The sequence below is a fragment of the Mobula hypostoma genome, chromosome 11, assembly GCF_963921235.1.
Source record: "Mobula hypostoma chromosome 11, sMobHyp1.1, whole genome shotgun sequence".
Classification (NCBI taxonomy): Eukaryota; Metazoa; Chordata; class Chondrichthyes; order Myliobatiformes; family Myliobatidae; genus Mobula; species Mobula hypostoma.
In genome coordinates, this window is record NC_086107.1 from 25,368,919 (window position 1) to 25,393,558 (window position 24,640).

Sequence of the window (24,640 nt, forward strand, 5' to 3'; positions counted from 1 at the left end):
ATGTTTTAAGCAAGAAAACTTTTTTATTTCCATCTTTTACAGTTTTAAAATAACAAAAAAAGTAAACGGGCCCGAAGCAAAAGTTTGGGCATCCTGCATGGCAGTACTCAGTAACACCCCCTTTGGAAGTATTCAGCATCAGAAGTTTGCAAAGGAACATCTAAACAAGCCTGATGCATTTTGGAAACAAGTCCTGTGGACTGATCAAGTTCAAATAGAACTTTTTGGCTGCAATGAGCAAAGGTATGTTTGGAGAAAAAAGGGTGCAGAATTTCATGAAAAGAACCCCTCTCCAGCTGTTAAGCATGGGGGTGGATCGATCATGCTTTGGGCTTGCGTTGCAGCCAGTGGCATGGGGAACATTTACTGGTAGAGGGAAGAATGAATTCAATTAAATACCAGCAAATTCTGGAAGCAAACGTCACACCGTCTGTAAAAAAGAACGGAAGATGAATAGAGGATGGCTTCTACAACAGGGTAATGATTCTAAACACATCTCAAAATCCACAATGGACTACCTCAAGAGGTTTTGCCATGGCGTTCACAGTCCCCTGACCTAAACGTCATCGAGAATCTGTAGATAGACCTCAAAAGAGCAGTGCATGCAAGACGGCCAAGAATCTCACAGAACTGAAAGCCTTTTGCAAGGAAGAATGGGCGAAAGTCCCCCAAACAAGAATTGAAAGGCTACGAAAAGCGTTTACAAGCTGTGATACTTGCCAAAGGGGGTGTTACTAAGTACCGCCATGCAGGGTGCCCAAACTTTTGCTTTGGGCCCTTTTCCTTTTTTGTTACTTTGAAACTGTAAAAGATGGAAATAAAAAAAAAATTCTTGCTTAAAATATTAAAGAAATGTGTCATCTTTAACTTTATGCCTTTTGGAAATCAGGTCATCTTTTACTCGCTTAGCTACCCACAGTAACAGAAATTTTGACCAGGGTGCCCAAATTTTTGCATGACACTGTGACATCCAGATATACTGCAGGGGAGTCCCATTCCCCTCTGTTTGGCCAAAGGTCTGTCCCGTCCTGTGCTGGTCAATTTACTGGGTGAACCGCTGGTTGCCCAATTAGTTACTTCAATTTACCAGGCCACTGCCACTGGAAATACTATTTCCGTTTCCGCAGCGGCGTTTTGCTATTTCCATTGGTCAAAAACTAGAGTACCTACAACAACAGCGAAAGAAAGTTTTCAACAATGTCTTAGAGGAATACAAAGAAAACCTCCACTGGAAAAAGCAGACTGGACTTCTTTGGACAGACGATGAAGTCGAGCTGCTTCTGCGAGTTACAAATGTCTGCAAAGTCAGCAAAGCAGTGGAGAGCGTGGACTGGGAGTCGTGCCAAACCAAATACAACGACTTCCTCAACTGCTATAAAGAACAGGTTGTGTTCAAGAAAACAATGAAATGACGCCCTGCCGCCGCCACCTGTTCCAGCGCATAATGACAGCGTTTTTTAAAAGCTCCGGTTACCCTGTACACGCTACACCGCCCAACCGGCGTTTTCAGATATACACACTCTAGAGAATGTTTTAGAAAAGCTCCGTTTTCGGGGGAGTAAAACGCTGTTTCAGTGTGGACGGAGAATCAAAACAAAGAGAAAAAGCTTCGTTACGGATTTATCCGGTCTAGTGTGGATGTAGCCTCAGTTTCTCATCACCCTGCCAAATTATTTTAAACCCTCCTCAACAATTCTAGCAAACCTGCCCTCAAGGATATTGGTCTCCCTCAGGTTCCGGTGTACCCATCCCTTTTGTACAAGTCATACATTCGAGATCCCAATGATCCATAAATCTGAACCCCTCTCCCTCCACCAGTTCCTCAGCCACGCATTCATCTGCCAGATAATCCTATTTTTACCTTCAGTGGTGCATGGCACAGATAGAATTCCAGAGATTACTACCCCGTAGGCCCTGCTTTTCAGCTTGCTACCTCTTCAGAACGTCCTTCCTTTTCCTACCTACGTCATTGGTGCCAATATGCTCCAAACCTTTTGGCTGTTCATCCTCTCCCTTTAAAATGCTGTGGACCCAATTCAAGACGTCCCTGACCCTGGCATCTGGGAGATAACATAGCATCCGGGTGTGTCTCTCTTGCATCCATAGAATATTGTATCTACTCCTCTGCAGTGCTGTGGCTCAGAAGGGAAGAAGATCGTGGCTTCCCCCAGTAGCCCCCCGCGCCCCCCCCGAACAGTAGCCATGGTTGTAAATTTATATACTTGCTATTGAGGGGAATGGCCACAGGGGTATTCTGCATTGGCTGCCCATTTCTTTTCCCAATCCGGACAGCTATCCAGGTACCTGCCTCTTGAAACGTAAGGTTAATTAACTCTCTGTAGCTCCTGTCTATACTTACTCATTTTCTGGTATGAAACAAAAGTCATCAAGTTGCAGCTCGGTGCAGCGGGTGCAGATGTGGTTCTCCAGGAGGATGGAGATGTCCCACAAAGAACACAACACAGCCCTTGGAGCCATCCTCACTGCACTAACTATGTAATAACAGGGGAAGAATGAAGGAGAAGAAACTTACTAGATACTTACCTTGCCCAAGCCTGATGACCCAAAGCTTTCCCATTCCAGCACTGGTCCACTCCAATAATGGCTGCTTCGTTTGTCCCGGCCTTATTTTTATTTGGCCTTGCAAATGAATCACGATTTGATTGGGCTACCGGAAAATGCTGAAAGCCTGTGAATGATGCTTTTTAAATCTCCATCATGGGGAATGAGTAGCCTTCTCCCTCATTCCCGATTTGACTGGGCAGCCAAAAAAATGGTGCGCGGAGGTGTTGATTATCCTTACCACCTGGTGAAAGTAGTTTACAAGTCTGTTGGTCCTGTAATGATGCTACATAGCCTGCTCATTGATGGGCATTCCAAGAGCAGGGTGAGTGATATTGCTGGCCTTTTTCAGGTACCTTACATGTCTTTTGTTACCATAGGTGAAAACATGGGCAGATTTTTATGCCTGAAACTGCTACTCGGTCATTTAGGGTAATAAAAGAATCAATACCTTTAAGTAGTACTAACAATATAGCTATAGGTTTTGTAAAAAATAACATAATCTGGTACATGGATAGGAAATATTAGAGGGCTATGGGCAAAGTTCAGGCAGATGGGTGCAGCTTGCTGGGCAATGTAGTGGCTGTTGACGATTTGAGCTGGAAGGCCCTGTTTTCATGCTGTATGACTGATTCTATTTCTGTCCTGCAATGTTGGCAACTTGATCTATTGTTTCTTTTCTCTTGTAGCTTTAGAAATTTTCCTAGTAGTTATTACTATAGCAATTCATCATATTGGTATATTTCAAGAGTTGAACTTTTTTAATATCAGCATTAATATTTAAACTTTATGAATGTTTAATGTACACATTTTAGCATCCAGCAAATTTTAAGTCAGTTTTTTTTTGTATTGGTAGCTTTCTGTGAAGATTTTAGGTTGATTTGTTAAAGAGTTTGCAAAAGGATTTAATAAAGGATAATGTTGTAGAAAAACGAAGTCCTCTGGATGCTGGATCTATGGTACAAGTTAATGAACCTTTACCAAACCTTAAAATAGAGATAAACCAATTTTTAAGATGGTGGGATGTGATATGACAAGTCGACAGCAGGTTCTCCATTCAGTAGCTCTCCATAAGGCTTTGGACCACCTGCCTACCAGCAATACTACATCAGGCTGCTACTTATCAATTACAGTTTGGCATTCAACACCATAATCTCTGCAGTACTAATCAATAAGTTTCAAAACGTGGATCTCTGAACCTCCCTCTGCAATTTGATTCTTGATTTTCTCATCGGGAGGCCACCATCAGTACAGATTGATGGTAACATCGCCACCTCACTGATAATCATACCAGTGCCTAAGAAGAAGAATGTGGGCTGCCTTAATGACTATCGCCCAGTAGCACTCACATCAACAGTGATGAAATGCTTTTGCAGGTTGGTTATGACTAGACTGAACTCCTGCCTCAGCAAGGACCTGGACGCAATGCAATTTGCCAATTGCCACAATAGGTCAACAGCAGACGCAACCTCAATAGCTGTCCACGTGGCTTTTGACCACCTAGACAACGCATACACCTACATCAGGATGCTATTCATTGACTGTAGCTCAGCATTTGATACCATCATTCCACAATCCTGATTGAGAAGGTGCAGAACCTGGGCCTCTGTACCTCCCTGTGCAGTTGGATCCTCGGCTTCCTAACCGAAAGACCAAAGTCTACGCGGATTGGTGATAACATATCCTCCTCGCTGACAATCAACACTGGCGCACCGCGGGGGTGTGTGCTTGGCCCACTGCTCTACTCTCTATATATACATGACTCTGTGGCTAGGCATAGCTCAAATACCATCTATAAATTTGCTGACGATACAACCATTGTTGGTAGAATCTCAGGTGGTGACGAGAGGGAGTACAGGAGTGAGATATGCCAACTAGTGGAATGGTGCCACAGCAACAACCTGGCATTCAACGTCAGTAAGACGAAAGAACTGATTGTGGACTTCAGAAAGGGTAAGACGAAGGAACACATATGAATCCTCATAGAGGGATCAGAGAGTGAGCAGCTTCAAGTTCCTCGGTGTCAAGATCTCTGTGGATCTAAGCTGGTCCCAACATATCGATGTAGTTATAAAGAAGGCAAGACAGCGGCTATATTTTATTAGGAGTTTGAAGAGATTTGGCATGTCAACAAATACACTCAAAAACTTCTGTAGTTGTACTGTGGAGAACATTCTGACAGGCTGCATCACTGTCTGATTTGGAGGGGCTACTGCACTGGACCGAAAAAAGCTGCAGAAGGTTGTAAATCTAGTCAGCTCCATCTGGGGCACTACCCTTCAAAGTACCCAGGGCGTCTTTAGGGAGCGGTGTCTGAGAAAGGCAGCATCCATTATTAAGGACCTCCAGCACCCAGAGCATGCCCTTTTCTCACTGTTACCATCAGGTAGGAGGTACAGAAGCCTGAAGGCACACACTCAGCGATTCAGGAACAACTCCTTCCCCTTTCCCATCTGATTCCTAAATGGACATTGAAGCTTTGGACACTACCTCACTTTTTTAATATACAGTATTTCTGTTTTTGCACATTCTTTTAAATCTATTCAATATATGTAACTAATTTGTTTATTTTATATTTTATTATTTTTTCTCTCTGCTAGATTATCTATCGCATTGAATTGCTGCTGCTAAGTTAACAAATTTCACGTCACATGCTTGTGATACAAGGATGCATGCTTAGTCCGCTACTCATCTCTCGTTACACACCTGAATATAAGCTTAGGCACAGCACAAACCGCCATCTATAAATTTTTCAGTGGCACCACTGTTGGTAGTATGTCAGATGATGCCCAAGGAGGCAAATTGAAGTGAAGTAGATCAGCTGGTCAAGTGGTGTTGCAATAACAACTTTGCACTAAACGTCAGAAACACCAAAGTGTTGATTATAGACATAAGGAAGGGGAAGTCGGGAGAACATACACCAGTCCTCATTCCTCAGATTCCTGAGTGTCACCAGCTCAGAAGATCTATCCAGGGCCCACAATATTGAGACAATCACAATGGAGGCACACCAGCAGCAAAACATCATTCGGAATTTGAGGAGAATTGGTATGTCACCAAAGACAAGCAAAGTTTTACAGATGTACTATGGAGGGCATTCTCTCTGGTTGCATCATCGCTGGTATGGAGATGTCAGTGCACAGGATTGTAAGAAGCTTCAGACTGTTATAAACTCAGCCAACTTCCTCACAGGCAAAAGCCACCCCACCATCAATAGTTTCAATATCAGAAAAAAAATTACTAGCAGGACAGCAGAGCAGCAATGGCTGGAGTTTCTGCAAAAAATGAAGGGAGTGCAAGACACATATCTTCCAAATAAGAAGAACTTTTCAAATGGAAGAAGGATACTACTGTGGCTGACAAGTGAAGTCAGAGCCAAAGTAAAAACAAAAGAGAGGGCATACAAGGAAACCAAAGCTAGTGGAAAGATAGAGGATTGAGAAGCTTTTAAAAACTTGCAGAAGGAAACTAAAAAGGTCTTTAGGAAGGAAAAGATAAATTGTGAAAGGAAGCTGGCGACTAATATCAAAGAAGATACTAAAAGCTTTATTAAGTGTATAAGAGTTAAAAGGGAGTCGAGGGTAGATATAGGACCGATAGCAAATGACGCAGAGATGGTGGGGGAACTGAATTTATATTTTGCCTCAGATTTCACAGTGGAAGACACCTGCAGTATACCGGATGTTTAAGAGTATCAGGGAAGTGAAGTATGCAGTGAAAATTATGACTGAGAAGGTGCTCAGGAAGCTTAGTTTTCTGAGGATGGAAAAATCTCCTGGACCTGATGGAATGCACCCTCGGGTTCTGAAGGAAGTAGCTGGAGAGATTGCAGAGGCATTAACAGTGATCATTCAAGAATTGATAGATTCTGGCATTGGACCGGATGACTGGAAAATTGCAAATGTTACTCCGCTATTTAAGAAGGGTGGGAGGCAGCAGAAAATGAAACTATAGACCTGTTAGCCTGACATCAGTGGTTGGGAAGCTGTTGGAATTGATTGTTAGGGAAGAGGATATGGAGTACCTGGAGGCACATGACAGGATAGACCAAAGCCAGCATACTTTCCTGAAAGGAAAATTTTGCCTGACTAACCCACTGCAATTTTTTGAGAAAATTACAAGCAGGGCAGACAAAGGAGATGCAGTAGATGTGGTGTCAGAAAGGCCTTTGACAAGGTGCTGCACATGAGGCTGCTTAGCAAGATAAGAGCCCATGGAATTACAGGGAAGTTGTTAGCATGAGTGGAGTATTGACTGATCGGCAGAAAACAGAGAGTGGGAATAAAGGGATCCTATTCTGGCTGGCTGCTGGTTACCAGTGGAGTTCCACAGGGGTTGGTGTTGGGACCGCTACTTTTTACGATTTTTGTCAGTGATTTGGACTTTGGGATTAATGGATTTGTGGCTAAATTTGCCGATGATACAAAGATAGGTGGAGAAGCATGTAGTGTTGAGGAATCAGAGAGCCTGCAGAGACTTAGATAGTTTAGGGGAATAGGCAAAGAAGTGGCAAATGAAGTACAATGCTGGAAAGTGTATGATCATGTACTTTGGTGGAAAAAATAAATGGGCAAACCATTATATAGATGGGGAGAGAATTCAAAATGCAGAGATGCAAAGGGACTTGGGAGCTCTTGTGCAGGATACCCTAAAGGTTAACCTCCAGGTTGAGTCAGTGGTGAAGAATGCGAATGCAGTGCTGGCATTCATTTCTGGAGGTATAGAATATAAGAGCAGGGATGTGATGTTGAGGCTCTATAAGGCACTCGTGAGACCACACTTTGATTATTGTGTGCAGTTTTAGAAAGGATATACTGACATTGAAGAGGGTTCAGAGAAGATTCATGAGAATTATCCCAGGAATGAAAGAGTTACCATATGAGGAAAGTCTGGCACCTCTTAGGATGTATTCCTTGGAGTTCAGGAGCATGAGGGGGACTTCACGGAAACATTCCAAATGTTAAAAGGCCTGAACAGATTAGATATGTCAAAGTTATTTCCCGTGGTAGGGGAGTTTAGGACAGGAGGGCACAGCTTCAGGATTGAAGGACGTCCATTTAGAACAGATGTGGAGAAATTACTTTAGTCAGATGGTGTAAATCTGTGGAATTTGTTGTCACGAGCAGCTTTGAAGGCCAAGTCATTGGGTGTATTTATGGCAGAGATAGTTCTTGATTAGCTAGGGCATCAAAGGGTATGGGGAGAAGGTAGGGAGTAGGGATGACTGGAAGAATTGGATCAGCCCATGATTGAATGACAGAGCAGACTCAATGGGCCAAATGATCTACTGCTCCTATATCTTATGTTTTTATGGTCTTATATACAATATACAATCTAAAATTCTTACTGTCAGCAAACATCCATGGAACAGAGGGTAAAAAACCCAAAGAATGAGTGACAAAAATAAAGACGTAAAAACCCAAAGCCCCCGGGCCTTCCCCCAAATTATTCTAGCATAAAGCATCAGCATTTCCACCACCCACCACGTAAGAACAGCAAATCCCTCAAAGAGACCGTGGACCACAGACCATCAAAAACTAACTGTTCACTCTGACATTCTGACGTCCCACAGGCTTTCTCTCACATTAACAGGGGTGAGATAGGTATTGCTCCTTCCACAGTGACAGGGAATCCTCACCATTTGGGACATGCTCTCTTCTCATTACCATCAGAAAGGAGGTACAGGAGCCTTAAGGTCTACTATCAACGTTTAAGCAAAAGTTTCTTCCCCACCACCATTAGATTTCTGAATGGTTCATTCAAGTTCAAAGTAAATTTATTATCCAAGTACATACAGCATATTTTGCCATATACAACTCTGAGATTCATTTTTGTGTGGGCATACTCAGTAAATCCAAGAACAATAATTGAATCAATGAAAGACCATATCCAAAAGGTTGGACAATATGCAAAAAACAGCAAACTTCTTAAGTACAAAAAGAGGAAAGAAAAACATAAAATGTTGAGAACATGAGTTGGAAGAGTCCTTGAAAGCGAGCCCATAATTTTGTGGGAACAGCTCCGTCATGGGACAAGTGAAATTGAATGAAGTCATCCACACTGGTTCAAGAGCCTGATAGCTGAGAGGTAGTAATCATTCCTGAATCTGGTAGTGTGAGTCCTGATGGTCCTGTGCCACCTTCCTGATGGCAGCAGAGAGAAGAGAGCATGGCCTGGGTGATGGAGGTCCCTGATGATGGATGCTGTTTTCCTATGACAGCACTCTATGTAGATGTGCTCAATGGAAGAGAGAGGGGGCTTTACCCATGATGGACTGGGCTGTACTCACTACTATTTGTAGGATTTTCCGTTCAAGGGCATAGTTGTTTCCATAACAGGCCATGATGCAACCAGTCAATATACTCTCCACCGTACACGTATAGAAGTTGTCAAAGTGTTAGATATCATGCCAAATCTTCTCAAACTTCTAGGAAGTAGAGGCACAGCCATACTTTCTTCATAGTTGTGTTTACATGCTGGGCCCAGGACAGGTCTTCGGAAATGATGAAGTTAAAATTGCTGACCCTCTCCACTTTTGATCCCCATGATGAGTTTTAGCTCCTGGACCTCCATTTTCCTGCCCCTGAAGTCAATAATCAGCTCGCTGGTCTTGCTGACATTGAGTGTGAGCTTGTTGTTGTGGCATCACTCAGCGAGCTTTTTAATCTCCCTCCTATATGCTGATTCATCACTACCTTTGATCTGGCCATTGAAAGTGGTATCGATAGCAAAGTTAAATATGGTAGGGGGCTAACCACACTCCCTTGCAGTGCCTCTATCCTGATGAAGATTGTGGAAGAGATCTTGTTGGCAATCCAAACTATACCTGGGGTTTGCAAGTAAGGAAATTGAGGATCCAATTGCACATGGAGGTATTGAGGCTAAGATCTTGAAACTTATTGATTAGTTTTGAGAGGATAATTCTGTTGAATGCTGAGCTGTAGTCAATAAAGAGCATCCTGATGTATGATCTTTGCTGTCTAGATGTTCCAGGGTTGAGTGAAGAGTCAATGAAGTTGCATTTGCTGTGGACCTGTTGTACCATTAAGGCAGATTGGAGTGGATCCAAGTTGCTTCTCAGGCAGGTTCATTTTAGTCATTGAGGCAGGTTACTACGTTCTTCATAGGTTCCAGTATGATTGAGGCCAGCTTAAAGCAGGTTGGTACCTCAGACTGCCGAAGTGAGAGGTTAAAGATATCATTGAACACCCCAGCCAGTTGATCAGCACAGGTCTTTCATACTCAGCCAGGAACCACATCTGGGCCGGATGCTTTCTGTGGGTTCACCCTCCTGAAGGATGCTTTCACATCAGTCTCAGAGACTGAAATCACAGGTTCATTGGAGGTGTGGGAGCTTGTGAAGTTTCCTCCATTGTTCAACGGTCAAAGTGAGCATGGAATGCATTGAGCTCATCTGGAAGTGAAGCCCTGTTGTCACCTATGTCGCTTGATTTTACTTCATAAGCGTTAACATTCAAGCCCCGCCATAGTTGTCAAGCATCCGTCATTGGTTCATGTTTAGTCCCGAGTTGCCACTTCACACATGAGATGGCTTTCTGGAGATTGAACCTGGACCTGTTGTATCTTACTTCACCAGACCTGAATGCCTCTGATCTGGTCCTTAACAGATTGCAGATCTCCTGGTTCATCCAGGGCTTCCGGTTGGGGAAGGCTCTGAATGATTTTGTGGAGACACACTTGTATACGACTGTGCTTATAAAGTCCTTGACAGCTGTGGTGTATTCATCTACTGATGAGTCATTGAACTGATTGACTTGATGAAATCCTGTAGCCATTCTTCTGCCTTCTGCGACCATCTCTTTGTTGTCCTTATCTCTGGAGCTTTGTTCTTCCAGTCTCTGTCTGTAAGTGGGTAGGAGGACAGCCAAGTGATTAGATTTCCCAAAATGTGTCTGTGCATGGAACGGTAGGCATTCCTTATTGTAGCATAGCAGTGGTCTAGTGTGTTGGGACTTCATATGCTACAGGTTATATGCTGATGGTAACTGGGCAGAGGTTTCTTTCACGCAAGCCTGATTGAAGGCATGAACTTGTGAACACTACCTCACTATTCCTCTTTTGAATTATTTATCTGTTTTCATTGTAGTTTGTAATGCCTGCACTTTACTGCTGCCACTAATCTGCACATTTCAAGATTTATGCCAGTGATGATGAATCTGATTCTGAAGTTTCTCCTAGTTTAAGCCATTACTAAGCAGACCACCTATTATTTAACAAATAGCTGCTTTTACCTTGCACTATGAATACTTCATTCATTTACTCACATCTGCCTTGCAATAACAGGATTTTTATTGGGCATTCACCACCCCTCCTCCCTTTGATAAGGTTTGTTTTATCTCCAACTTTTTTCAGTTCTGATGAAAGGTCATCTGCTTGAAATGTTAAGTATGTTCTTCTTTAAATATAGCCTTGATTATTTTCTGGTTTTAATGCTAATAAAGGAATGTGGGTATGATGTGCTTTAGGAGATGATCTGGGGTTTTTTGTCAAGCACTGAATTTCTGGCCTGTTTGGCATTTGCAGCCATTATTAATGCCATTGCCCTTGAATAAACGGGGCAATACATGTTGCTAATTTGCAGTTCAGTGATACAGTGCTAGTATTTACCCCAATAAAGCCGAGTAATTTTGGTGCAAAATGTACTGAACTTGTTAACAAACCATTTGGTGAATCTGGCATGCTCTGCCCTGGAATCATGACCATCAGTAGAGAATCCTCAGCACCTAAAGTAAGACCTGTTACTGAATCCTTAAGCATTTATTTCAAAGGAGATTTTACGATTACCAAGGAAGATTTTTGAAAGTTTTTTTATCATATGCTTCTGAAAACCATGGATTCTTTAAAGTACTCAAAGCTTTTTTTTACCTCTGACTTCAAAACTGAGAGCATGGCTTTGCTATCTATCAAAGATTTTCTAAGCAGTTTTTTTTTGGACAAGACCTTTTTCTGGCATGTTCACATGATCCAGTTACATAGTGTGAGATACAAGAGATTCTGCAGATGCTGGAAATCCAGAGTAACACACACAACATGCTGGAGGGACTCATCAGGTCAGGCACCATCTATGGAGGGGAATAAACAGCTGATGTTTTGGGCTGAAACCCTTCATCAGGATTGAAAGGAAAGGTGAAGAAGCCAGAATAGTAAGCAATATATGCTCGAAGGTGATAGGTGAAGTCAGATGAGGGAGGAAGGTACCTAGGTGGGTGGGGGAGGAGGGATGAAGTGAGAAGCTGGGAGGTGATAGATGGAAAAATAAAGGGCTGAATAAGATGGAATCTGATAGAAGTGTAGACCTTTGGAGAGAGGGAACACAATGTTAGATCCTGGTGTCACACAAAAACTTGTTCATCATAGAACAGTCTTGCGCAAGCTCAGGCCCTTTGGGCCTTTGTGTCTGCACTGATCGTGAAGCCAATTTAATTAATCCAATTTGCCTGGATGTTATTTGTGTCCTTCTACTCTCTGTCCAAATACCTCTTAAACAGTACTATCATATCAGTTTCTGCCACCTCTCTTGGCAGCCCATTCCAGGTGCCTACCACTTGCTACAATGCTATGCTCTCTAGTATTTAATGCTTCTCCCCCTCCCCTCCCCTGGGAAAAAGACTATCTGTCCTATCTATACCTCTAACCTTTTATCCTTCTGTCAGGTCACCCCTCAGCTTCCATGTTCCAGGGAAAGACTCCAAGTTTGTCCAATTTTTCCTAGTCCCTTCATCCTCTGTACCCTCTCCAAAACCTCTACGTGTAAATTTTCTACAATTGCTACATGACTCAGTGCCCCAACTGATGAAGGCAACATGTAGTATGTCACTAGGAAGAGGTACAGTCGACGTTTAGGGCTGAGACCCTTCGTCAGGCTGAAGGGTCTCAGCCTGAAACGTCGACTGTACCTCTTCCTAGAGAGGCTGCCCGGCCTGCTGTGTTCACCAGCAAATTTTATTCCAGCATCTGCAGATTCCCTGGTGTTTATGTAGTATGCCCTCTGCTTGTACTGCTGCTTTTTGGAGCCAGGGACCAGTACCCCATCATCTTTTTGTGTATCAATATTATTAAGAATCTTGCCATTTACTGTATACATTGCCCTTCCAAAGCATGCCTTGCAATTGCCTAGATTAAACTGCATCTGCCATTTCCTCACCCAAATTTCCAGCTGTTCCATATCTTGCTTTATCCTTTGACAAATTTCTTTATAACCCATAACTCCACCAATTGTCAAATCAACTGAAAACTTACTAATAAAATCACCTATATTTTCAGTGCTAGCACTGATCCATGTGGAGTACTACTGGTCACAGATCTTAAGTCAGAGATGTACCCCTCCACCACTGCCATGTCTTCTACAACAAAACCACTTTTGTATCCACCTTAACAGCTTGCAGTTTATTCCTTGTGACTTAATCTTGTGGTCTGACCTGCCATGTGGGACCTTGTCAGATGCTTTACTAAAGTCCAGATAGAGAACATCTTCTGCTCTACCCTCATCTATCATCTTCATCACCTTCTCAAAAAAAACTGTTCGAAGACAATGTTGCTTATAAATTCACTCTTGGATACCAAATACTTACGGGAAAGAGATGCTACAATGAGTGTGGTTGATAGACAAAACTTTAGGTTATTAATTTACAGCTTTGGCTGTAAAGAGAATATTTCAAAACTTGCAGATGATAGGAAATTCAGCATTGTAACCAGTATGAAGCGCATATAGCAGACCTGTGGAATCGATAGACTCATCATTAAATACGGCCTACTATGAAATTATGTACTTTATTTAACAAGAATGAGAGGAATTAAAAACTAAATATGACAGTCTTGGAGGGAATGTCCGAACAGATGTGCATAAAGATCAGAGATCTTTAATAAGTTGCGAAAGCTATTAAACATACAAGATTTCATACTTCCTGAATGGAAAGACATTAAAGACATTACGTTAATTGGTTAAGGCCTGTTTAGAAAACAGTTTTCAATTTTGATTCATGCTTGAAGAATCAGTGTTTGGTCGGTGTGAATGTCAGTTTGCTGGAATGGTGCAAGAGATGTGTGTCATTAACAGATTTACTAGATCAGCCTAAGGCATGTAGTTTTAAGAGGGGACCTAACAGATGTGTTCAGATATTGAACAGTTTTGCTACTGAAGGTCTGTGGGGAAGGTGTGTATTGGGGTGAGGGTTGATGGGGAAGATAAGTATAAATGGTGTGGTTTAGAAGAACTAGCAGAAACATGATCTACCGAGTGACTACATTCTAAGCCATATAAAATTACATCTGTTCTGTTTATCAGTTTCAACAGTCTGTTATATGCTGTCTGTAGTGGTTTCAGCTTTGAGTTTCCCATCACTGCAGATGTTAAAATACTCCTTTTTACAGCCAGTGTCAAGTTTGTTCGAGCCCAACTGAGTAGATTATACCACCAAGGTTCTGGCAGTACAGAGTCTCTATGATCATTTCCAAAATATTAGGCCTTGTTAACTTACACCACTGTTATTCCTGTGGGAATATTAAAAGTGGGAAATTATGTTGATCCATGGAACGTTAATTTTGACTTGGATATCCTTATTTGCTGTTCACTGTTTTGTGGGAAAATGTGTAGCCAATTATGTAAGCCAAACCTAGTGGGTGAAAATGCATAGAGAGTGAATGTGAAATATACATTAGTAAAATTTGGTTGTATTTTGACACTTTCTGCACCGATTAATATATTTAACAGTGTACTATATCTGAAAATTGAGCGGTCTGCTGTTCTTTTATAGAATGCTTCAGAACAACCAGTTGAAAACTGTACCAAGTGCAGCCCTAAAAGGACTTTCAATACTGCAGTCATTGTAAGTACTGATCTGGATTTTGTGTTCTATCACTATTCCTCTATGAATCAGACAGCAATTTTAGGTTTTTGAATGGATAAAATTCAATGTGGAAATCCAGAAAATGTTGTCTGCTCCAGTGCATTTTCATAGGCAGAGCTGTTTGCAGCTATTTCTGCTATAATCATGCTTGATTTGCTTGCACTGATATTAGACCACAAGACCATAAGAGATAGGAGCAGAATAAGGCCATTTGGCCCATTAAGTCTGCTCCGCCATTCAGTCCTGACTGATCCTTTTTTAAATCCTCCTCAACTCCGTTTCCCGGCCTTCTCCCCGTAATCTTTGATGCCATGTTCAATCAAGAACCTATCAATCTCTGCCTTAAATACACCCAACGACCTGGCCTCCACAGCTGCACATGGCAACAAATTCCACAAGTTCAAATTTCTCCGCATCTCAGTTTTGAATGGACGCTCCTCTATTCTGAGACTGTGCCCTCTTGTCCTAGACTCTCCCACTCTCCCACCATGGGAAACATCCTTTCTACATCTACTCTGTCTCGGCCTTTCAACATTCGAAAGGTTTCAATGAGATCCCCCCCCTCATCCTTCTAAATTCCAGCAAGTACAGACCCAGAGCCATCAAACGTTCCTCATATGATAACTCTTTCATTCCTGGAATCATCCTTGTGAATCTCCTCTAAACCTTCTCCGATACCAGCACATCTCTTGTAAGATGAGGAGCCCGAAACTCTATGCAATACTCAAGGTGAGGCCTCACCAGTGCCTTATAAAGCCTCAGCATCACATCCTTGCTCTTGTATGCTAGACCTTTTTGAAATGAATGCTAACATTAAATTTGCCTTCCTCACCACCAATTCAACCTGCAAGTTAACCTTTAGGGTGTTCTGCACTTGGACTCCCAAGTCCCTTTGCATCTCAGGTTTTTGGATTTTCTCCCTGTTCAGAAAATAGTCCGCACATTTATTTCTACTACCAAAGTGCATGACCATGCATTTTCCAACATTATATTTCATTTGCCACTTTCTTGCCTATTCTCCTAACCTAAGTCCTTCTGCATCCTACCTGTTTCCTCAACACTATCTGCCCCTCCACCAATCTTCATATAATCTGCAAACTTGCCAACAAAGCCATCTATTTCATCATCTAAATCATTTATGCACAGTATAAAAAGAAATGGTCCCAACACCAACCCCTGTGGAACACTACTAGTCACTCGCAGCCAACTAGACAAGATCCTTTTATTCTCACCCGCTGCCTTCTTCCAATCAGCCAATGCTCTAACCATCTTAGTAACTTTCCTGTAATACTTGATAAGCAGCCTCAAGTGTGGCACCTTGTCAAAGGCCTTCTGAAAGTCCAAGTATACACATCCACTGCATCCCCTTTATCTATCCTACTTGTAATCTTCTCAAAGAATTCCAACGGGTTCCTCAGGCAGGATTTTCCCTTAAGGAAACCATGCTGACTTTGTCCTATCTTGTCCTGTGTCACCAAGTACTCCATCACCTCATCCTTAACAATTGACTCTAACATCTTCCCAAAGACTGAGGTCAGGCTAACTGGTCTATAATTTCCTTTCTGCTGCCTTCATTCTGTCTTAAAAGAGTGGAATGACATTTGCAATTTTCCAGTCCTCTGGCACCACGCCAGAGTCCAATAATTTTTCTAAGATCATTTCTAATGCCGCCACAATCTCTAACGCTACCTCTTTCAGAACCCTAGGATGCAGTTCATCTAGTCTGGGTGACTTGCATACTTTTAGGTCTTTCAGCTTTTTGAGCACCTTTTCTCTTGTAATAGTAACTGTATCTGGTTCTCTTCTGTCGCACACTACAACATCTGGCACACTGCTAGTGCCTTCCACAGTGAAGACTGATGCAAAATACTCATTTAGTTCATCTGCCATCTCCTTGTCCCCCATTATTATTTCTCCTGCCTCATTTTCTAGCTGCCCTATCTCCACTGTCATCTTTCTTTCTTTATACTTGAAAAAGCTTTTACTATCCATTTTAATATTATTTGCTAGCTTGCTTTCATATTTCATCTTTTCCCTTCTAATGATTCTTTTAGTTGTTCTCTGTAGGTTTTTAAAAACTTCCCAATCCTCTATCTTCCCACTAATTTTTGCTTTGTTGTATGCACTCTCTTTTGTTTTTACATTAGCTTTGACTTCCCTTGTCAGCCACGGTTGTGTTATTTTGCCATTTGATTATTTTTTCACTTTTGGAATACACATGTTCTGCACCATCCCCATTTTTCCCAGAAATGAATGCCATTGCTGCTCTGCTGACATCCCTGCCAGCAGCTCCTTCCAATTTACTTTGGCCAACTCCTCTCTCATACCACTGTAATTTCCCTTACTCCACTGAAATACTGCTACGTCAGACTTTACTTTCTCCCTATCAAATTTCAAGTTGAACTTAATTATATTGTGATCACTGGTTCTTAAGGGTTCTTTTACCTTAAGCTCCCTAATCACCTCTGGTTCATTACATAACACCCAATCCAGTGTAGCTGATACCCTAATAGGTTCAACAACAAAGAGCTCTAAAAAGCCATCCCTTAGGCATTCAACAAACTCACTCTCTTGAGATCCATTACCAACCTGATTTTTGCAACCGACCTGCATGTTAAAATCTCCCATGACTAACATAGCATTTTGACATGCCTTTTCTATTTTCTGCTGTAATCTGTGGTTCACCTCCTAGCCACTGTTGGGATGCCTGTATCTAACTGCCAGCAGGGTCCTTTTACCCTTCCAGTTTCTTAACTCATCCCACAAAGATTCAATACCTTCTGATCCTATGTCACATCTTTCTACTGATCTGATGCTATTTTTTTTTTACCAGTAGAGCCACACCTCCCCTCTCTGCCTACCTTCCTATCCCTCTGATACAACGTTTAACCTTGGACATTCAGCTCCCAACTACAACCATCCTTCAGCCATGATTCAGTGATGGCTACAACATAATACCTGGCAATCTATAAGTGCAACAAGAATATCCACCTTATTTATTATACTCCGCGCATTGAGATACAACATCTTGAGTACCATATTTGCTACCCTATTTGATTTTGCATCCCTAAGGTACTGATACTCACCCTGTTGGCTGAGACTTCCATCACCTGCCTGTCCTTCCTGACAAACTGACTGCACCCTATCTTTACTTTTTTACCATCCATCCTACCCTGAGTCTCATCATTCCAGTTCTCACCTCCCCACCCCCCACCCCCGCCGAATTAGTTTAATTAGTGGAACTACTTTGATAATAGTTTAAATTGTTAAGCACACTGATGGGAAAATCTCACCTTCGCTCTCATATAACTGAGCTTTTAATGATGTTAAATCATAATTGCTGCTTAGCAAACTATCAGGCCACCCACCCCACTCCCCCCAAAATAATTGTACTTCATCAATTTGTAAAAGGATTTAAAATTTTATTTTAATTGGTTTAGTTCAGTTTATAGTTGTCATGATCTGTCTTATATTTAGCACTGTATAATATTTGAAGTTAATTAAATTGTTTTCTTTTCAGACTGTTTAGTGTAATTGGTTCATTAGCCGGTTTAATGACACAAGTTATAAGAACAGAATTACGTCATTAGGCCCAATTGAATATGCTGCCATTCAATCACGGCTGATTTATATTCTCTCCCAACCCTGTTCTCCTGTCTTGTCCCTTTAACCCTTATGAATCAAGAACCTAACAACCTCCACTTTATATATAACCAATGACTTGTTTCCACAGCTGCTTGTGACAATGAATTCCACAAATTCACCACCCTCTGGCTAAAGAAATAACTCCTCATGTCTGTTCTAAAGTGAAGTCCTTCTATCCTGCGGCTGCCCCCTCTGGTCCTAGACACTTCCATTATTGGAAACATTCTTTCCATGTCAGTCTGATCTTGAGCTTTCAATATCTGATTGGTTTCTATGAGATCCACCCCCCCCGCCCCCCCATTCTTCTGAACTCCAGTGAGTACAGGCCTAAAGCCCCCTCCAATGCCAGCACATTCTTTTTAGCTAAGGGGCTCAAAAACTGCTCACAACACTCCAAATGTGGGCTTATAAAGTCTCAACAGTACATCCTTTTGTATTCTAGTCCTCTTGAAATGAATATTAACATTGCATTTGCCTTCCGTAATACTGATTCAATGTACAAGTTAACCTTCAGGGAATCTTGCACCTGGACTCCCAAGTCCCTTTGCACTTCTGATTTGTGAATTTTCTCCTTGCTTTCTCAACACTGCCTCTCCACTTACCTTTGTATCATCTGCAAACTTGGCCGCAAAGTCATCAGTTCCATTATCCATGTCATTAAAATGTAACATGAAAAGTAGCGGACCCAACACCAATTGCTGTGTAACGTTACTAGTCACTAGCAGCCAATCAGGAAAGATCTCCTTTATTCCCACTCTTTACCTTCTGCCAGTCAGCCAATGTTCTATACGTGAGAGTATCTCTCCGGTAATACATTAGGCTCTTGCTTCACAGCATCATGTGTAGCACCTTCTGAAAATCCAAGTAAACAACATCCATTGATCCTCTGTCTGTCCTGTCTGTTATTTCCTCAAGGAATTGCAACAGATTTGTCAAGCAAGGTTTCTTCTTAAGGAAACCATGGTGACTTTGGCCTATTTTATCATGTATTTCCAAGCCTCCTTAATAATGGACTCTTTTAACATCTTGCCAACCAGTGAAGTCAAGCTAACTGTATATAATTTCCTGTTTCTTTTACTTCCCTCCCCTCTTAAAGTGTGGAGTGACATTTGTAATTTTTGCAGGCTTCCAGAACCATTCCAGAATCCTTGTATGTTAAGCTCCCAGCTGTGATCTTCTTTCAAACACGATATTGTTGGTACACGATGCTTACAATTGCTATAAATGTCAATTTCTAACTCGGCTACAAGAACATCTATCTTATTTCATATATTATGTGCATTCAAATATAACACCTTCAGTCCTGTATTCATCACTTTTTTCAATTTAAAAGAAAATTATATTCTTATCCCTTTCTAAACTTTTTGTCTGTTCATTTATTCTGGAGACTTTTGTAGCCTTTCCTGTACTCTCCTTCCCATTTACTTTGCACTTACTTTTCTAAGGTGTTGAACTTACCTCCCTAATATTTAGTTTAAAGTCTTATCCACAGCCCTAGTTATGTGATTTGCCAGCATGGTTCAGGTGGAGCCCTTCCCATGGAACAGCTCTGTCCTTCCCTAATACTGGTGCCAACGTTCCATTAATTCAAACCCACTTCTCTACACCAATCTTTGAGCCACACATTAAGCTTTCTAATTTTATTAGCCCTTGCCAATTTCCATGTGGCTTGAGTAACAATCCAGAGATTGTTACCTTTAACTGGAGGTATTGACTCCAGACGGCAGCATGTGTTCGAAAACAAGAAATTCTCCAAGCGAAGACTGTTGACTCTTTGTCGGGGTGTTTATTTTTGAGGACAGTGGGAAATGCAGTCACTTTCCATTAAAGTTAATTTTCTGCTGTTATTTTTAGCTATAATTGTTCAACATACAAACATTCTGAAAGTTATTCCAGAATAATTATGCCACCCTGCATTAAGACAAGATTTTAAAAGTTTTTATTCTTCAATGATTTTTGTTTCTATTCAGTTTGAGGGAGATTGTACTATATAATGTTATAGGATTTTACTCTTACTTTCAGGTTACAAATAACTGAGTTTGTTTGCTTTCTTTTTAAGATAGACAAATTGAAACCATGTTTAGATTACATTACATAACTGGCATGCATGTCACACAGATTTAAGGAATAGGTTTGAACTATATTGTGTAAAACGTGAAAAGGCCAGATAATATTGATGGCCTATTACACTCTACACATTTGCAGAAGCACTTCCTTATATATTTAATGGAAACTGAACAGCTTACTGTAAGTTTGATGTGCAACAGATGTGTCTGCTATGAAGTGAACTATGTGCTACTTGTTTTATTAAAAATTGTTCATTGCTCTGTGAGAAGTAAATTTGATTATACTCAAAAACTGGACAGCAGTATAAATGTGACTGTATTTAGTTGGATTGCTGATCCTGGTTTGTGGTATAATCCAGTAAGTATTATTTTTCAGTTCATCAAGATGTGATCAAAAATGCAGTTAATCAGTGTATACTGGTTATTGAATTGTAAGTATTTAACAGTTGTTTTGTTCACCTTAGGATCTTTATGACACTGAATGAATTCATCCCATTGTGTCCATGCAGGATGACAAAGCTGCCCAGTTAATCCTACCTTCAAGTATCTGAGCTAGGCACTCCCATAGGTCACCTTGATTGACTGGCAATTACCTCTTAAACGCTTACTCCTGGCGGAAAGCTTGACTGGCAAGAATAGATTGATTAAATTCAGTGTGCTTAAAAAGCTAGAGATGGAAATGCACAAAAATCAGAGAGGTGTAAACTTAGTAAATGTTACCAGAAGATGGAGGGATTGAGACTGTTGAGGGATTTGAATATTAGCATCATGGGGATATTTAACTCTGAAATAGCATTGCTAATTGAGTATAACAATGCAAGATAAAATGTGGCTGCAGAGTTTTAAACATTCTTAAGATGTCTAAGTGGTAACCAAAGCAAATGCTTTGGAATAATCAAATTTGAAGATTTGGGTGTGGCATGACTAGTCTGAAACTTTTATTTATTTAACAGGAAAATTTATGAATGGTAGAGGATTGAGGGAGTATCCTGAGGGTAATTGAATATGCAGGAGAGAATTTAAGAAATTAGGAAGGCAAAAAAGAGGAGTAGAAACCCAAGGCATTCTATTAGCAAATTAAGAGCAGTGGAGTAGCCAGCCAAAGGGGTAATCTGTATGTGGTGTCAGGTAATGTTGAAGAGGGCTGAAATTAATATTTACAACCCGGTACAGTACAGCACAGAAATGGGCCCATGATGTGTGTACCAACAATGATGCCAATTGAAAATAATCCCGTCTGCCTGCACATAATCTATTTCCATCCATTCCTTTCTTGTTCATGTGCCTGTCAAAATACTACTTGAGTGTTGCTCTTGTATTGCTGTCACTCTTTCCCTTGGTAGCACATATTAAGCATCTATGTATCTATGTACACATCTGTGATTGGGTGTGCATGTATATTTTCAACAAAACACTTCCCTTGTAAATCTCCTTTAAAATTTTCCCTTGCATCTACCACTTTCTGTATATAGATTTAATAAAATCACCTCCCTTATAAATTTGCTTTAAACTATTCCTCAAAGCTATACCATCTAGGTTATGACATTTCTACTTTAGGAAATATCCTGATTATCTACCCTCCCTATACCTCTCGTAATTTTATATACTTCTGTCAGTTGTCCCTCAGCCTCTGACGCTCCTGGAAAAGCAAATTTCAGTTTGTTCAACTTTTCTTTGTAGCTACCATCTCCAATCCAGGAAGCATCATGGTGAACCTCTTCTGCACTCTCGTCAAAGCCTCCATATCCTTCCTATAATGCGGCAATCAGAACTGGACTCAATAGTCCAAATGAAGCTAATCGGACTGGGATATTATAGTTATTACAGAAATAGATTTAAGGGAGGGACAGGACTGGCAGCTTAATCTTCCAAGGTGTAGGTGCTTTAGGTCCCCTGGTCCTTTTCCATAGAGCACTTGTAACAAAATTTCCAAGGAGTAATGAAAGATGGTTACATTCATTCAGATGAGTCAATTGCATTAGAATCTTGTTCAATTAATAGTCTTAAGTGGCTTGTTCTGAGCTGAATGAAACCCGTTTTGGGGTGAAAGGATTCCATTTAATACTAGTTCTCAATATATAAAGGAAGTAGTCTTACCCGCCCCAGTAACGAAGTATAGGACCATAAAAGAAATAAAATCCTAACCCATTACACATGCAAAGCCTCATTGCTAAACTTATGGCAGCAGTCTTGTGGTATCTGAAATTCCTGTTATGAAAAGGATGACTATTTGAGAAACAGAAGTGAATCCAGATCTGTTGTGGAAATTAGTGCTTGATTAACATTTAAATGATGTTGCATTATTTCCAATGACACAAAAAATTTAGCAATGAAGGTGAAAAGTTTTTTTCATGGCACTGAGGTTGGAGCTGCTTACTCTTTCCCCCACGCACATCCCTTGCTGTAATCATCACCGTTCAGAACAAAATGACCTTTTTTTCCCTCCAGCCCTTTTCCAGGCCTTTTCTTCTCTTTTCATTTCCAAACCTTGATTGAGCTGCTCTGGTCTGTTCTGGGCCAACCTCTTCTCCCCACACACTTGCCAAAGATCCCATCCTCTCATCCTTGCTGCTGATTTAGTGAGTTGTTAAATATGGCACTGGATTAAAAAAATCAAGTCTACCAGTGCAAGTAAACTTTATTTGTCCGTTTGCACTGCACTTTTTCTATAACTACAATGCTATATTCTACATTCGGTTTTCTTTATGCTACCTTGTGATGATGTATGACATGGTCTGTTTGGGTGGTACTTAAAAGCTTTTCGTTATATTTCAGTATGTGGCAATAATGTACAAATACAAAAGCAATTATAGAACCTATGATTTCAATTGTAATGTAACATAACATTGTAATTTTTGTCATTCTTTGCACCTTCCCACTACCGCATCAATATAGGAGCCTTTGAATTCGTTATGTTTTATAAAACTTCGTTTATAAATGGAATGAGTTTTACAATTATAGCTTTGAAACTGGATATTAGATTAGATTAGATTATGAGGGCACTCGGTCCTCATTTATTGTCATTTAGAAATGCATGCATTAAAAAATAATACAATATTCCTCCAGAAAGATATCACAGAAAAACAGGACAAACCAAGACTGAAACTGACAAAACCACATAACTATAACATATAGTTACAACAGTGCAAAGCAATACCGTAATTTGATAAAGAGCAGACCATGGGCATGGTTAAAAAAAAAGTCTCAAGTCCCGATAGCCCCATCATCTCACGCAGATGGTAGAAGGGAGAAACTCTCCCTGCCATGAACCTCCAAGATCCGCAAACTTGCCGACGCATTAGAAGCACCCGACCGCAGCGGACTCTGAGTTCGTCCGGAAACTTCGAGCCTCCGACACCGAGCACCAACCTCTTCTGAGCGCTTTGACCCCGCCCCGGCCACCGAGCAACAAGCAAAGCCACTGAAAATAAAGTTTATTTTTTAAACCTTATTAAATGGAATAAGGTCTCTTGAACATTTTCATCGAGATATTATTCCTGTTCTGATTAAGAATTACACCAATATATTGAAAGAAAGTGATTGGATATTACTGCAAGTAGCTGGGCTAAAGATGCTTACTTATTGTTTTGTTTTTATTCTTAGGCGTTTGGATGCAAACCATATCACATCTGTGCCTGAAGACAGTTTTGAGGGTCTGGTACAACTGCGGCATCTTTGGCTCGATGACAATAGCCTAACTCGAATTCCTATTTATCAACTGAGCAAGCTACCTGCACTGCAAGCCTTGACATTAGCATTAAACAAAATAACTCACATACCCAACTTTGCCTTTGCAAATCTCTCTAGTCTAGTTGTCTTGTAAGTGGAAACATTATAAATTATATATCTATGAAGCTTTATTAAAAATTAATCATGCAATGTATGTACAGCTGCAAATATTATATCATCATTGGATTAATGGAAGAGTTAAATGTATATTTTGTGCAGTAAAGGAAATGGAATCATTTTGATATTTTGCTCTATCATAGCTAATGGCATACTTGAATCCCTTGAAATAGTTTTAAATTCAAGCTTGTTGGATAAATCTGGGTTTCAATTAATTGGGTTTCAATAATCTATTGTTTATATTTTTGAGTATTAAATTGCTCAGTAGTGGTATGGATGTAGTACAACGAGAGCTCAGATGACACCGTTAATTTTATGTGCACGAACACTTGGCAAAACTGTACTCTTCATAGTGCCTTCATATTCCACTCACTCGACTTTTTGTTTGCTTATATTATTTAACTTTCTTTTAAACCCAAGTGACACTCATTAGCCAGTGATATAGTTGGATTTGAATGTATGCCACAGATCCATGCGTACAACCTTCCAACCTTGAACACTTTTTCAGTAGTTTTCCCACTGGTGATTCTTTATTCATTTACGATAATACTTTCTAATAACACTTAAATATTTTGAAATGGGTTTGCACAACATGCATGCCAAGGATACATATGTAATATATTACATAATCAGTAATTCATTGAGTTACTGCTC

At 40.7% G+C, this 24,640-nt stretch overlaps 1 protein-coding gene across 1 annotated transcript in view; it reads left to right on the forward strand.

Moving 5' to 3' along the window:
* The window catches only part of lgr4 (leucine-rich repeat containing G protein-coupled receptor 4), a 164,098-nt gene that overhangs the window by 107,040 nt on the left and 32,418 nt on the right, over positions 1–24,640 (forward strand). Inside the window, exons 4-5 of the mRNA XM_063061764.1 lie at positions 14,337–14,408; positions 23,744–23,959. Of these exons, the coding sequence (XP_062917834.1) occupies positions 14,337–14,408; positions 23,744–23,959 (288 nt within the window). The remainder of the gene's footprint in view (positions 1–14,336; positions 14,409–23,743; positions 23,960–24,640) is intronic.